Source organism: Eubalaena glacialis, chromosome 13 (genome assembly GCF_028564815.1).
Source record: "Eubalaena glacialis isolate mEubGla1 chromosome 13, mEubGla1.1.hap2.+ XY, whole genome shotgun sequence".
NCBI classification, from domain to species: domain Eukaryota; kingdom Metazoa; phylum Chordata; class Mammalia; order Artiodactyla; family Balaenidae; genus Eubalaena; species Eubalaena glacialis.
Genome location: NC_083728.1, coordinates 91,808,075 through 91,823,599, shown reverse-complemented (window position 1 = coordinate 91,823,599; position 15,525 = coordinate 91,808,075). Strand labels below are relative to the sequence as shown.

Below are 15,525 nucleotides of genomic sequence, written 5' to 3'. Positions count from 1 at the left end.
TCAGCTGCTGTGGGTTCTGCGAACCAGGAATGGGCGTTGGTGGGGCTGTCACCAGCCACACCCCCCGACAGTGCCTGCAGAGGGGCCGGCAGCACCGGACCCCACTCGTGGCCTTGGCCTCGAGGCCCCGGGGATGGTCACTGCACAGGCGACTCTCAGATCGACGCCTTTTGTTTGCCCAGGAAGCATCCAGTCTTTATAAAAGCCTGCCACCACCTAAAATGTCTACACGATTCTCTCAAAATAATTCTGGGGCCCTTCGACAGCCAGCTCATTGAACCGAGGCAGCCGAGACCCCCCGCCAAGGCCTCCCGTCCTCAGCAGCATCTCTCAGGCTCTCCCGTTTGCGCCTCCCCCGCGGGTGGCCCGGAACCTGCCTCCTGCTTGGAGCCCCGTCCTCTCTGGGTCCTGATTTTCTAGATGAGCCACGTTCACTCATCTCCCGGGCACGTCCGAGCTGCTCAGGCTTCTCTGGCCCACGGTTTTCATCTTCGCCTTGGGGCCCCGCGGCTCGTACATGGCCTTGCTTCTCCGAATGCCTGTGTCACCACGATTCACCGTGACCTTCAACAGCGGGCTGCTCTGGGCGCCTCTCCTCCCGCCGTGGATCCCTCTCCCTGTTCCTTCCTCGCGTGGCCGCGGCCTCTGACCTCATGTCGCTGAGATTCAGCTCGTGTTTCTGAGCTTCCTGGACCCAGAATCACATAACGAGCCTTGTCCCCCAAACGCCCTCATCCCTCTGCACTCCCATCCTTGTTCCTGGCGTGCAAGCCAGCGCTCGGCTGTTTCTCTTGGCCGCTTCTGTGTAGAAGCCTCTCTTCCGTTCATCACGTCCATGTCAAGGTGAGGTGCGGGTATTCATCTCTATCAACACACCACAGAACGGGGACAGTAGGGATATTGTCTCTCTTTTAGGGCAAATAACAAAAAGATACAAATATATCCCTCGGGCCGAGGAATTTTCTCCCAGTGGCTCCATGTGGGATCCAGATCAGGTAGAACAGCCCAGATTTCATGCAGTTCTCTGGGTAGACTGGAGCCCTCGGGGCTCAGGCAGAAATACCCATCAAATGGGAAGCATCCCGTGTGGGGCAGAGCCCCAGCCTCTCTACACCTGCCACCCTGCTCGGCAGCTCGGTGCTCATCTCCCGGCAGCTTGGCCACGGTGACCCACAGCAGGCCTGTGGACTGGACATGCAGGGCAGCCATTCTTTGTGTCACGTTGCTGTCCCACTGCACACTTTACTGTCCTCGTGTCCTGCCTTTACAGCCGGCACAGCGCCCTGGCTGCGGCCGGGCCGAAAGCTGGTCTCTGCAGCCGTGGGTGAGCCCGCGGGCTCCTCGCTGCCTGTCTGTCCCCTGCTCAGACGTGGCGGCTTTGGCTTCAGGCCCTGCCACAGGAGACCTGACCCGCCCCTCGCCTGATCCCCTCCCTGCACAGGCACCCCAAGGCTCTTCCAGACACCCCATTTCTTTGGCTGCTTTCTGAAACAACGTGTCCCCTCCAGATGGGACGTTGCCCGCGGAGGTTCGTGCTGGAGTCCAGCCTCTGGCCGGGTGACATGCCTCTCGCTGCGTCTAAATGTTCTCTGATTTCTCCCGCTCTTCCACAGTCACCTTGAAAATATCCTGTTGGGTGGCCAAGTTGTTTTCTATTTTGTCCCCCTTTCCTTGACATCATCAGGACCCTATCATTTTAGAGCAGGAGGGAGCTCTGTCCTGTTTACTGGGTGCCCCGCGCCCCCGTCCTCGGGTGTGACATGGAGACGCTGTCATGTGCCCCATGGACCGTGGACCATAGACCACCGCGAGGTCTGCACGTGGCAGGGGTGACGCGCCTGGAGTACAGGGGCCCTGATGAGCGGGGGCTGATGTTTTTCTTTATTCTTAGCTAGAAACAAAAAGTCGAGAGTTGAAACTTGCCCGAGGTGAGAAAAGCTAGGCTGGGTTAGGACCCGGGTCTCCTGACGACATCCTGCTACGTGGTCAGGGGCTTCTGAGAGACAGACGGACAGACAAGAGACCATCTAGAAGCATTACAACACGCCATCCAATGCCAGGATGGCGAGGAGGCTGGCAAGAGAAAGGACAAGGAGTGAGCGAGGGACCATGGGAAGGAACTGCCCAGGTGGAGGCGAGGTCAAGGGTCACCCTAGGGTCGTGCTCTGGGGGCGGGGGAGGGCAGAGGTGGAGCCTTTGATGGAGAGCAGACCTGAGCCAGCCCAGGAAGGGGAGGGGAGGGGAGGACCTTCAGGGAGACCGGTTCCCATTTCGTTCCCAAATCCCAGCTCACAAAGATGTGCCTTTGAACAAAATCTGAGTTTCATCCCAGGATTTTTAACTCCAGTGGCAGATGATCTGAGAAGAGATGAAACCTCATAAAGAATAAAGGATAAAGAAAGCACATCTGTAATCATGTCCTGTTCCTAAAAGTGTATACATCCTCATTAATTCAGGCTTACTAGGTGAAAGGTGATTTGAATTAATGAGGAGTCTTAATGACTCACACACATGACTCTCCGAAACACAAAGGGACAAGTTAAGGGACCGAACGCTGGCTGGTGGGGGTCGTGAGGGGAGCTCCCTGACGGGTGTCGGGGGCCCCCGGGACGCCGAGTGTTAACTACACGGCAGCGGCCGCCCCGGTGTTCCCGGTGCCTGGGCGTGCTGGTCGGGTGGTTTCTGCTCCTCCCGCCGTCTCAGGTGTAGGCATGCTGTCTCACACTCTGAAAAAGAAACCTGGTCAGCTCAGTCCTACGCAGAAATTCAGTGTGTACGCAGACAGGGCCCGGGTCTCAGACATACATACATTCATCTGTTTTTAACGGAAAGTTACCTCTTTGTTCTTTGGGGAGGGTTGGTATCTCTTCATCACTAGGAGTGGTATTCGAATGGCCGTACTCACTCACCCTGGGCCACACCTGCCTCTTGAGGTTTTTAAAGTTTCGTGTTTGATCATGTTCTTATTGGTGGTCTGTGTCTGCCTGTGTAGTCTTTGTGCTGGATTGTAAAGTTCGGTTTGTCTGTGCAAAATACCTTTCCTTAGTTCCTTGCTTTAGTTTGGGAATGTGCGTGTGATAATGACGTTGGTCAGTTGCTTTTGTACGGGGCACAGACAGACTTTCCTCCAGCGGCCAGGGGGACAGAGAGGTCCCCAGTCCCCCGTGAGGCTTGCTGCAGCCTCTGTGGATGAACCACGTGCCCACGCGGACCACGCCGCCCTCGGACAGAGGCTGCCTCCGTGCCGTCTGATCTCCCCCTGTGCCCCTCGAGATCTGCCGAACATGGGCGTCGCTTTTCACCTGCAAATCCTGACAACATAAAAATAATAATACGACACCTGAAAGCCGGCGTAGATGTACTGAGGTTAGAGCTGGTGTAAAAACATGGATTTACATCACTCTCGTAGCAGTGGGTGAGTTTCAGAAGAGAGCTGGGGGTTAATACATCAAAGAACAGAGAGATAAATGGATCTAAAGTGTAAAGGCCCAGGCCAGAGAAGAATACAAGCAATAATGTAACTAATCAGGATGGATGGTGTGACAGACAAGGGGGAGGAGAGCAGAAGGGGAGTCTCGTGCTTCCACCGCGGGTCACGGTGAGGAGCCAGCGGGTGCTGTCGGAAGTCGGAGGACCGAGTTCTTCGCATCACCTGGGACTCTCAGGGGTGAGGACCAGAAGGACCAAAACAGACACAAACCCCCCGGAGGATCGGAAGGGAAACCGACTCTGACAAAGCAAATGCTGACCGCAGAGGTGTTAACGGTGAAGCGGAAATGCGCAGCTGGACCTACAACGGGCTACAGGGAGTGGCACGTTCTCCTGGAGCCTGGAGCGCAGCCCGGACACACGCTCCCACATCTTGTGGCTGCCGGGGCACCGTCGTCCCTGGGAGACATGCTCTTCTCGTGGGGCAGGACACCAAGGGCCCCACTCCCTTTGCTGGGAGCCTGGGACGGATGCTTTCGCTTCTCGGGACAGTGTGACTCGGTGGAGAGTGAAGGCTTTGGAGCCGGACGGACGCAGGGCTCAGGCCAGCTCTGCTGGTGACTTTCTGTGTGACCTCAGGCAGACTGCTTACCTCTCTGAGCTCTGCTGCTCCCTGGCAGGACCACCGGAGGCTCGGGGGGCGAGGACCGCCAGGCGTGCAGCAGGAGGGCTCTGCCGCGGTGGCCACACTGACCACATTGCCCTCGTTTTCAGGACGCTAGGTGTCCGGGAGTCTCAGAGCTTGGGCTTGGGCTCCCGATGCACCCGAACTCCAGACGCCCCCTCCCCCAGGACCAGGCAGGGGCGAGGGAGGTGCTAGGGGAGGTCCAGGAGAAGAGCCCCCGGTCGTCGGTCAGTGGATGGGAAACGACAGGTGTCCAGCAGGACACCCCGGGACAGCTGGCCGCCATGGCGGGGAGGATGACCATCGGAGGCAGAACAGAGCTGTAAGAGCCTGTCCAGGGCCCTGCAAACACGCCGTGACGGTGGTCACTGTGGACAGGGCTGGGCTGCCGGCCCCCGTCTGCGTGGCCGTGGTAGTGACCCGCAGTGGTTAGGGGCTGAGTGCTAGAGCACATGCTGCGTCCGACACCACGGGATCGTCCTCCTGGCCCCCCACCTGGCGGGCGGGCTGAGGCTCCTTACGCAGGCGGGCAGGTGCCGGGAAGCTTGGCCACTGATGAGGCCAAAGGCTGTGTGAGTGGGAGGACTGAAGGAGCAGGGATGCCCACCCGGGGCAGGGAGGCCACGGAGACGCGAGCTGCTTGAGGCCCGGAGGCCCTGTCCCGAGGGCCAGCAGCCCATCTCCACAGGGGCCGTCACACCCACGGGACGCCCTGCGAAGGCAGAGCTGGGTTCAGCGCTGCTGGCCTGGTCGCCTGAGGGTCCCTGTTGAACTGAGTGGCTTGGCTGTCATTAGCGGTGTGGAGGTCGCGGCACCGCCACTACTGGTCTTAGCGCAGGACTCAGTGGCTGGACCGCAGTTGTCTGGGAGCCCAGGAGGCTCGGGCCGGGTCTGCAAGCCCGCTCTGCCTCTTCAGATGCGGGCAGAGGGGCCCCAGCAGGGCCTGGTGGGGGAGGCCTGGTCCTTAATGAAGTCCGATCAACCATGAACCCTTGATGATCAGGGGACTTTGAGAGACGGTCAGAGCCGGGGGCCTGCCCCGAGCTGATGTACTCCCTTCTGCTTCCTCGACAGTGGGGAGAGCTGTTTCAGGGGAGCCCCCGGCTCAGAGCCGCAGGGGTGGGGCTTCTGGGAGGAGTGGGAGCACTGGGCTGGCGGAAGGAAGCGGTGTGTGCAGACAGACAGACAGACGTGGTCTGAGCACAGGTGTGAGAGCCTCCGGGGCAGCCTGCTCCAGGGAGAAGGGCGCTCCAGGCAAGAAGACCCTTGGGGGTTGAGGGTTGAGGCCCCTGGAAGGCGGGCGGGGGGCAGGGACAGAGAAAGCCCCTGCCATCCGCGCTGCTCCCTGGGTCCTCCGGGCGCCGAGGACCGCAGGGAAGAGAAGGCTGTTTTCACATCCCGTTCCGTGAAGGAAGAAGAGGGGGCCTGGCGCCCCGAGGCCTGCCCTCCATCACTGAGCCTGGCTTCTCTCCTGAGAGCCCCAGCCTCTGCTCAGATGCCGGCCTGGGAGAGGGAAACGGCGCAGAAACACGTGGCTCTGTGGGGTTTCCCGGGTGGCGGGACTGGGGGCTCCCCCGTGAGTGAGGGCACAGCTGACCAGCCGCCCTCGTGCCCCCCCAGGGTACCAGATCGCCTACCGCCTGGCCAGCAGCAGCCCTAACACGTTCACCAGCGTGGAGGTCGGCGCCACCGTGAGGCAGTTCACGGCCACCGAGCTGGCCCCCGAGGCCGCGTACGTCTTCCGGCTGTCGGCCAAGAGCAGGCAGGGCTGGGGGGAGCCGCTGGAGGCCACCGTCATCACCACCGAGAAGAGAGGTAAGACCGTGAGGCCCAATTCCCTGCCGGGCCGGGGGAGGGGAGGTCCCGCGTGCCTGGGGAGGGTGGCTGCGCGAACTGTGGTTCTTTAAGCACCGCTGAGCCTACCTGGAGCTGGACGCACAGCGGGTCTCACAGCCCAACACTCGCCCAGGCTGGGCTCTCAGGCCTGATCCTCCCAGGTTCAAAGATAAAGAGCTCTCCTCCTCCCCCCTCCTCCCCCCGCCTCCCCAGCGATACCGGAGCTTCCTGCAGGTTCCCCCCACCGGGAACTCGGTCAGGCCAGCGCTTTCAGTGTGCGGGGAGCAGCCAGGGCTGAGCTTCTCCCCCAGGCAGCTCAGAGCCACAGGCCTTGTTTCTTGCCATCCTCCTTAGGGTCCATGCAGCCCCTCTGAAGGAGGGGGAAAGAGTTTTGCTCACGGTTTGATGTGACTTAAACCAAACCCGAGTGCAAGTACTGACGTGAACTCCCTTAAGGAGGCAGCCCTGTCCCCTGCCCGCCACGTGCCCCCGCCTGCACCCCGTCCCACAGCTGGAACACCTGCACCGCCAGGGCCTGCAGGGCCTCGGTCCGCGTGGCTCAGGGAGAGGGGGCCCAGGAGAGCTTTGTCCCTTCCAGTGGGTCCGGGAGGGGCCTGAGAAGCAGCGGCAGGACTCAGGCTGCTCGGGGCGAGAAGAAACCGCCCGGCCGAAGTGTGTGCTTGAGCAAAGGATGCTGATTAAGTTAGATGCAAGGGCCCCTGGCAGCCCATCACCTGGGGCCGGCAATCAATTGCTGCTTTACTTCACGCCGCACCTTCTAATCAGAATCGATACTCTTCATGATAAACAGTTAAAGAATGACTCCTCCCTCTGTGGGGCTTCTCTGTTGAAATCAATGGGGTGAGGAGACAGGGCGACGGGCGAGCGACCCCCACTCAGAAGCCAGGTCCCGGCCCCGCTCCCTGCGTCCCAGTCCCCATTCCCGCAGGCACGGAGTGGCCAGTGACAGCTCCCAGGCACCCCTGCTCCACATGCCTTTACAGTTTCAGGCCCAGGTCGACTTCCAGGGAGAGGAGATCAGTGTTAAAGATGCACTCATCCCCAAATCGGAAAGCGGGAGAGAGTCCAAAGGAACCTGGAGATGCTCGGGGCGCCCAGGTGTCATTCAAGATGCCTTACATGGCGATGCCGTCGGGGAGCATGGGTGGGTTCACCTCCTGTCTGTCTGTCTGTCTGTCTTTCTCTGCTCTGAGGATGGAACATTCCAAGAGCAAGCAGGGGTCTCCAGTCAGATCCAAGCTGGGCCCCGACCGAAGTCAAAGACCCTCACATCCCTGCGGAACCAGGAACAGTCTGCAGATCATCTAATCCATGCAGCCGACTCTCTGGGCAGCCACAGTGCCTCCCCCTGCTTAATTTCACTGCGAGCCTCTCACATGCCCCTGATCTGTCCTCTTTTGGTTGCAGAGCGGCCGGCGCCCCCCAGGGAGCTCCTGGTGCCCCAAGCGGAAGTGACCGCGCGCAGCCTGTGGCTCCAGTGGGTCCCGGGCAGCGATGGGGCCTCCCCCATCCGGTACTTCACGGTGCAGCTGCGCGAGCTGCCCCGGGGACAGTGGCAGACCTACTCCTCGTCCATCAGCCATGAGGCCACAGCCTGTGCCGTTGAAAGGTACCCAGAGGGCCAGGAGGACCCTCCCCCGGGGTACGGGGGCCCTGCCCTCCCCAGCCAGCTCCTGCCCACTGAGTAGGGAGTCTGTGCAGGACACGGAGACGCGCCACTGAAAGCCCACGTCTCCTCTTCTAGTCAGCGCTCCCGTGCCAGGACCCGGTAGTCCTTGTACCCTGCGTCCACTTCCAGACGCCCACCCGGGCCGCTTCCCCGCCAGTCCTTCCGAGCAGCCCGGCACAGATGGTCTGCCCACCCCAGGCCCCGGGGACTGACGAGGCACAGATGGACAGGCGGTGGGGCCCTGAGCCCGGGAGTGGGACTGAGGCTCCCCAGTGCCCGAGAGGCAGAAGTCGGGAGGGACGGAGTGGGGGGCGGCGGGGAGGGCGGCCCAGCCTGCCACTGTCACCGTGTCACAGGCCGGAGAGAGGCCCTTCTCTGTGCTGTCTCTGCGTCAGCAAGGTGGACAGATTGCGCCTGGGGGCCGCCGTTCCTTAGTGATGGCTGATGGGGCAGGAGCAGAGCCCCGCACCCCGAGCCAGCTGTTTGGTGAACTGCTGGGCAGGAGGGAGGGGCTGCACCGCCGGCCGCAGCTGGACCCGCTGTGTCGTGATCCCACCTGGGCCTCTTCTCTCGGCCGCCCCCCTCCTACGGTGAAGGAGACTAGGGCTGGGAGGGGTTACGTCACCTGCCAGAATCCTACAGATGGAACAGTCTAGACGGGCAGGTCTACGAAGTGGCCTCGGGCCCTGCGTCCTCACGTCCACCCGCGTGGGAGGGTGATGACGGCAGCCCGGGGAGACACCTTGGCATCTTCACTGTACTTCCCGCCCGGCCCTGGCGTTGCCACTTTCTGCCAAGCTCATGCTCCGGGGCTGGGGAGGGGCTACTAAATAGTGGGTCCCACTGTCCCCCGTGGGTGCTAGAACCCTTGCCAGGACCTCCTAGGAGGACGGAGGAGGCCAGGACCATGGTTTCCTAGGCGGACCAAGGTCCCCTCATCGTTCAGAACAAGCCCCGTGCCGGGTACCGGGCCACATTCACGTCCACCTGCTCGTGGAATCCCCACGACAGCTCCGGGCACTGCCGTCCCAGTCCCACGGGTGAGGAACAGGGTCAGAGGTCGGTTTGGTACCTTGCCTGCAGCCCTGCCCAGCCAGCAGGGAGCACGTGTGGGCCTCCCTGGGCACCCCGCCCTCCCCCTCGCAAGGCCGCCAGTCTGCTGTCTGCTGAGCAGAGACCATGAGCTGTGCCATCCTCAGAGACCCCCGGAGGCACAGCTCAGGGCTGGGGTTGGAGCGTGGCGCTGTCACTCTCTCCTACATGTGCCAGCAGCGGGGCTGAAGGAGAAGGGGACCAGCCCCCTGGTCCAAGGAGCCGGCACCGACGGGGGTGAAGCTGGTGCCCACGGCGGGTGCTGTCGGCTCCGGGCGGTGGTGGCCACTGTCACTGCCCGCCCGGGAGGCTGTGTGGCCAGCCTGCATCCTGACGGGATGACCATGAGCAGCCCGGGCGGCTCACAGGGACCTGCCGGCAGCTCTGCTTTGGCGCACGGAACGGGCGCCCACTTTGGAGGTGACCTTCAGAGGCAGCCACAGGCCAAGAAGGAAGGCAGCTCACCACTTATAGCTGCGGCCTCCTGGGACCCCAAGTGGTATACCTGGTCTGAGTGACTCCCTCATCCCACGATCCAAAAAGCTGTCAGCTCTGTCTGAAGATGAGGGATGGACGGTCCCCATGCACACGTTCTGCTTCCAGAAGAGCCGAGGTCACTGCCTGCTACTTAAAGGCAACATTTGTTCAGGTCCGTCTGCTGGCGAGTAGGGGTTTAGAACACTAGTGACAGTCATGGCAGCTGTAACCGCCCTCCTCGTGGTGGGAAGATGAGGCTGGAATGGCATCAGTGTGGACGCGCACCTCCGAGACGCTCCCCACGGCGACCTGGTGGTGAAGCCTCCCGCGCCGTCTTCCCTGCTGTCAATGTCATCGCCACCATCACCGCCTCAGCATCACCCAGCCCTCCATCAGTTCCAGAACAATTCCCACGTGTTGTCCCACAGGACGTCCACGTGGAGAGAGAGGCCTGTGGGGGTACAGACCAGACTTTTTATTTTTCCCGTCGTGCAGATGACGACGTGGGGCAGCAGACACGTCTTAAGCAGCGAAGGGGCCTCAGCTTCTCTGAATGGGGGAGGGGATCCCTTTGTGATTCAGACATTCCCTGGGCCTGTAGCTCAAAGCTTCACGGATGCAAACCAGCACCCAGCTAATTAACGCGGGTCCAGATGTAGCGAACAGTGTTTATCATCTACACCCCAAGCTCTCAGCAGTCCGTCTACCCCTGAGTGGCCATGGGGCCTTGGAGGAGTGAAACACGGGGCTGGAGGAACCATCCTGGGGTTCCTCTCAGCTCCGGGTCGAAGATTTGCCTCAGTGACTGACAGCAGTGAACGGACGGCCAAGTAACAAGGCCCCCAGAATAGTCAAAGCCTGTCCCCGCGGAGTCCGCCAGCCTTACGACAGCCGTGGGGCCCGCAAGGCACAGCTCCCCCTGCAGAGGAAGGCACTCTGCTGAGGACACACGCCCCGGGCCAGGATTCTCCTGTGCCAGGCGAGCGTGGCCAGGATGCCCAGCTTACTTCGTACAGCACACTCCAGCGCTCTGGGCGCCCGGCTTAGTTAGAATATGCCCTCGGCCGTAAATAACCCCACCTCCTCGTGCAACCATGTGAAAGAAAGGAGAGCAATAAAATCCAACTGCCTCTCCTGTCATGGAGCCTCCAACAGACCAGTGGTGTGCTTGGGACTTCGCGTTGGAAAGGAGAGGTCCATGTTTCAGGACAGACAGTTTAATTTGGTGCAGGAGAGACTGTTGTCAGTTTCCTAATGGGCCAGAACCAGGACGCATGGTTCCTCCGCTATCAGTAGGAAACATGTCACGGGCAGGATCCCGGGAAAGCGATGTCTTGTACACTGCCACCGTGTCATCTCCCTTCCTGCTTCATAGTCCTGACAGCTACATTCTCCTGTTTTTTATAAACATTCTTTTTACATTTTACTTCTGCCAGTTGCATGAAGTCTGCTAGTGGCCAAAAAAACATAAAATGTTTAAACAAAAGTTTAAAACAAAAAGTTTAATGATCCACATCTCGTGCCTGTACCTACCTCTGGAGAATGTGGGTCCAGGGCACTGGGAGGGGTTGGGTCTGAGGGACGTATGTCAGCATCACTGGTTTCTGGTTGATGGTTGCATCCCATAGAAATGCAGTGTGGCTGAAGAGAAGAGCTCTGAGCACAGAGCCACGTGGACGTTCTGGACGTCCCTTTAGGACAGAGCAGTGATGGCGTGGGCTCCGGTGATGGCTGTGTGTCCAGTAACCGTGGGCCCTGCTGTTCCTCTGAACCTGCCCTCTCCGGCAGCCTTTGGGAAGACAGGAAAGAGAAAGTAACATTTATTAAGCGCCTACTGTGTGACCGATTGCCAGACTTCATGAGGTGGGTTGTGTCATTTAACTTCCCCTGGAAGCGTGGGTATCATTACCTCTGTTTTCATAGATGAACCGAGTGAGACTCAGAGAAATTAAACGGCGTGCCCCAGTTAGGAGTGGCGGGGCCAGAATTTAAATTCCTGCTTGGCTGACTCCAAAGTAGAGGCTCAAGGAGGCCTGGAAGAGTGAACAGAGGGCAGAACTGGGGGAAATCGGAGGGCTTGTTCCTTATTCATTTGTCAAGTAGTCATGGAGTCCTGTTGTGCCCAGGGGCGAGCCCGGAGGGAGCGAGGGGCTGGGGTGGATGGGGCGATGAGGGTGTGCTCAGGGTAGAAGGTAGACCAGTAATCCAAAGGAGCAGCTCCTGCAGAGGATGGAGACCAGGAGGCGGACACGGTAACCGTGGTCACCTCTCCAGGGCGATGAGCTGGCCGCTCCCTTCACGGCCTCCGAGTCGCTCTTTGCCTGTTTTCAGGCGCCTGGCAGGGCTTCCTACTGAGAGGGTAAGTCCTGCAGCTCAGATGCCTTCCTGTCCCATGGGACTCCCGGGGACAGTCATCGGTCCTGTGAAGGGGGAGAGCCTGCACAGCGCAGGTCTGATGCGGGGGCTCTGCTTCCCAGTCTCCTCGTCCCCGCCCATCTGTCACAGACCTGTCATCAGATGTCATCCAGCCATCAGCCATCCTTTACTGCTCCCCTGCTGTGCCCCCGACTCCTAGAGACCCCGGAGGTCAGGAAAGAAAGGGTGGTCTTCAAAGAGCTTGACCTTCGGCCTCAGATTCCGAAATCATTAGAGAACAGTGAAGTACTGAATATAATGTAATAAATCATAGGCACTACTATGTTCTAAATGGCAGTGTTCTAGATAATAAAAGTGCTACATATAAAGACAAGGGTCATTTCCGGGGCACCTACCATGTGCCGGACCTGTGCTGATATTCACGTGTCCTCTTATTCAACCCTCCCAAGAAACTTCAGAGGCAGATAATGTCACCCCAGCCATTCATACCTTACGCGGGTATTCACTGAGCACCTCCTGGGCGCCAGGCAGTGCCATTGGTGCTGGGGACAAGGCAATAAATGAGGCCCTGGTCCCTGTCCCCAAGGAGTCCTGAGTCTTGTAATTAGACAGTCGTCAAGGAAACAGTTAATTACAAATTGTGATGGAGGAGACGAGGAAATGAACGGGGTGTAGGGGACAGTGGGCAGGGGACAGGCGTCGCCTGGGGCTGGTGAAGCTGACACCTGCAGGGCAAGAGCACTACGGCCCCTGCTCTGTCCCGAGCGCTGGCTGTGGGCCAGACTCCCCTCCGCCCGTCTCCTGAACTCATCCCGGCAACAGCCTCACGGTGTGGGCGCTGCTGTCAGCCCAGATGGGGAGACGGGGTGAGATGGAGGCTGGGGGAGGAAAGACGTGGTCACCTCCACCATTCATGAAATCCCTCCTAGGAAGCTGGGGACAGATGGGAACTTACTTGTCTGTTTTAACTGAATAAAGGATGTCACCCAAAAACCAGATTGTCCTTCAGGGTGGGACTTTGGAAGCATCTCCACTAAAGCCAGGGCCGAGACGGGGTTGCCCATCACCGCTTTTCCTGGCTGTGGCATCGGGGCGCGGCCGGACTAGCGAGCAGCAGGGTGTGGTCGGCTCTGGGGGGCTGTGAAGCAGGAGCATCCCTTGCGGTGTCAGCTCACAGAGAACCACTGCCATCAGTCTTACGCAGGAGGCGATTTGAAAACAGAGGTAGAGAAAACTTTTCTGATCATAGTTTCCAGAAATGGTTGTCAGTGTTTCAAAAAGCAGAATCCTTTCTCTAAACAAAGTGTTACCCAGAACCAATTACAGACCAGATGGAAGTGGAGCTGCTGTTGGTTGATGCAGGGGGAACGGAGGCCCTGGACGCCCAGAGGGTTCCTCGGAGTCTCAGGGGTTCCTCAGTGCTCAGTTTGAAAACCACTGGTCTACAGGCTGGATCAGAGCCAGGGGAAGGGTTGGTTTGAGGCAGGGAGGGCTGTGCTTAGACCGAGTTGAGGAAACTTGGAGATGGTTTGGACTCGAGGGACGGGGAGGGAGCGTCTAGAATCACTTCGAATCTTCGGGTCCGGGAAACGGAGAGGACAGCGGGGCCGCTGCCTGAGACACAGCCGCTGCTGGGAGGGAAGGGAGGACGCAGGGCCCTCATCTGCTCCTCTGGAAGTAAAACCCGAAGGGCGGTGACAGCGGCCGGCCGGCCAGCCGGGTGCTGAACGGGGCTGAGTAGGGAAGCGCCGCCGGGGGACTGGGTGAAGGTCTGTGTGTCCACACAGCGGAGTTTTTCTGAATCCTCAGTCGTCGTCGGTGTGGCTCTGCGCTGGGCACACGGACCGTCTGGGTGGGTGGGGGGATGGATGGATGGATGGGAGGGAGGAAGGATGGAAGGGAGAGGGGAAGCCTGCAGTGGTGGCACCAAGGAGTGCATTAATGTCCCGAAAATCTCATCCTTGGGCCGAGGGGGACATCTTTTCACGTGGACAGCCAACATTGTCTTGGCCTTACTTAAGGCGGGAGGCAATGTTACTTCAAGACGAGACCCCTCTTCCAACCTCCGCCCCCCAGCCATTGACCCGTCCTCCGGCGGAGGGCGAGGGCCTCTGTCCCCTCACTGTGAAACAGGAATCGTGACGGCTCTACCCTGCAGAGCCGCCCTGCGGCTTAGATGGGGCTGTGCTGCTCGGCACTGGCACCGCGTCTGGCTCGGTCAGCGGGGGGTGGGGGGGTTGCCAGGGGCAGCCTCTGGAACCAGGCCCCGGCTGGCACGGAGCTCCGCGAAGGAGCACTCCGGCTGAGGGAGGAGGTGAGCCGGGCGAGCGCCTGCCCTCCGTGCTCCGGATGCTGCGTGCCGGCGCCGGCGTGATTAGCTCCTGCTGAGAGGTTCTCCGAGCTGCTGGAGAGCAGCGATGTGCTGCGCACAGGTGTCTCTGACTTCGGGAAGTGGTAGTCCCTCCCCCAGGAGCCCTAGGCGAGAGCGCCATCCCCCCGCTGGGAAGTTCTGGGCTCCCCCCGCCCCGGGAATCTCCTGTCTCCCAGAGCGGCCAGTGAGCCGGGGCCGGGTGTTGGGGAGCTGCTCCCCAGACAGTCCCGGGGGCCTGGCTCACTGCCGCCGGGAGGGATTCAGCCCCGGCCCCAGAATGCCGGCTCGTGGCCGCCGCCCGGGCCCGCGGACAGGCGGAGGTCTCCGTGGTCACTGATCTCTTCTGTGTTTCAGGCTGAGGCCCTTCACCTCCTACAAGCTGCGCCTGAAGGCCACCAATGACATTGGGGACAGCGCCTTCAGCGCGGAGACAGAGGCGGTAACCACGCTGCAGGACGGTGAGCAAGGGGGCCCGCTTCCCGCTGCCGCCTTTGCGCCCGGAAACCCTGGCTCCTGGAGAGACCCACTCTCGTCTTGAGCCGGGAAGGGGTCACCCTGGGGAGCGGGGGGCGTGGCCGTGGGCAGTGGAATTCAATCAGCAGCAGCAGCTGGGCACTCCTGTACAGCCCAGGGCCGTAAATCAAGACTTCAAGGGCTTCCAAACGGAGGGAGGGTTCTTTGATTGGCTTCCAAACCCCGACCATCCATTAGCATCCCTGAGATTGAATAATTTATAGGGTCATTAAAGATAGATGTCGTGGGGTAGCTGGGTTTTAAGAGGTTTTCCCCATTTTTCTCATTCACGAGCCACCCAGCTTTGTCACTTGACAGAAGCACAGTTAAGTGATGAAAGTGAGACCCCCTCACAGCTCCAGGTGGCTTTTCACCCGCCCTGTCCTGCTCAGAGGAATTGGGCCCGAAGGTCTGTTGTGAGTTTGTTTGGCAATCGATAATCAAACCAGGCTCGGAGGGAGCCGGGGGACGGTGTCCTCAAGTCCGCCCAGCAGACAGGCAGGTGCTTGGCTTGGAAAGGAAAGCTGCTGCCTAACAGCGCTGGGCTCTGATCCCGGACTGCAGACCCCAACCCTTAGCTGGCCCAGCGGTGCTTTATGATAATCCGCAGACCGGCCCCGAGCACCCGCTCCCCCAGTGAACGCAGCAGGGGACCAGGCTCAAGCCAGCCCATCTCCGCCTGCTTGCCCCGGGACCCCCCACCTTCAGCTCTGCTCTTTCTGTAACCTGGGAGGGCAGCTTCTCCAACACCAGGCCGCCAGTGACCTGAAGGACCGGCTCAGGGGTTCCGGGGATCCTTCTAGCTCTTCAGGAGCACGCAGAGATTGTTTGCAACAGAGCAGAAGCCACCAGGGCCCCCCCGGCGATCGTGACCAGGGACATGCCCGCCGAGCTCGTGGGAGGCTGCAGCCCCGACTGCGGGGAGGAGGGGCGGGACCTGGCCCTGGAGAAACTGAGGTTGTCTTTTGTGGCTCCCACTTTAATCCTACGTTTGACACAACCAAGGTTCCACTTCAACTAAGCACTGATTGTTAGAAGAAAGAAAACGCAGCACGC

At 60.2% G+C, this 15,525-nt stretch overlaps 1 protein-coding gene across 1 annotated transcript in view; it reads left to right on the top strand.

Moving 5' to 3' along the window:
* The window catches only part of SDK1 (sidekick cell adhesion molecule 1), a 182,814-nt gene that overhangs the window by 95,115 nt on the left and 72,174 nt on the right, over nucleotides 1–15,525 (top strand). The window contains exons 16-18 of the mRNA XM_061207928.1: nucleotides 5,735–5,929; nucleotides 7,379–7,580; nucleotides 14,311–14,414. Of these exons, the coding sequence (XP_061063911.1) occupies nucleotides 5,735–5,929; nucleotides 7,379–7,580; nucleotides 14,311–14,414 (501 nt within the window). The remainder of the gene's footprint in view (nucleotides 1–5,734; nucleotides 5,930–7,378; nucleotides 7,581–14,310; nucleotides 14,415–15,525) is intronic.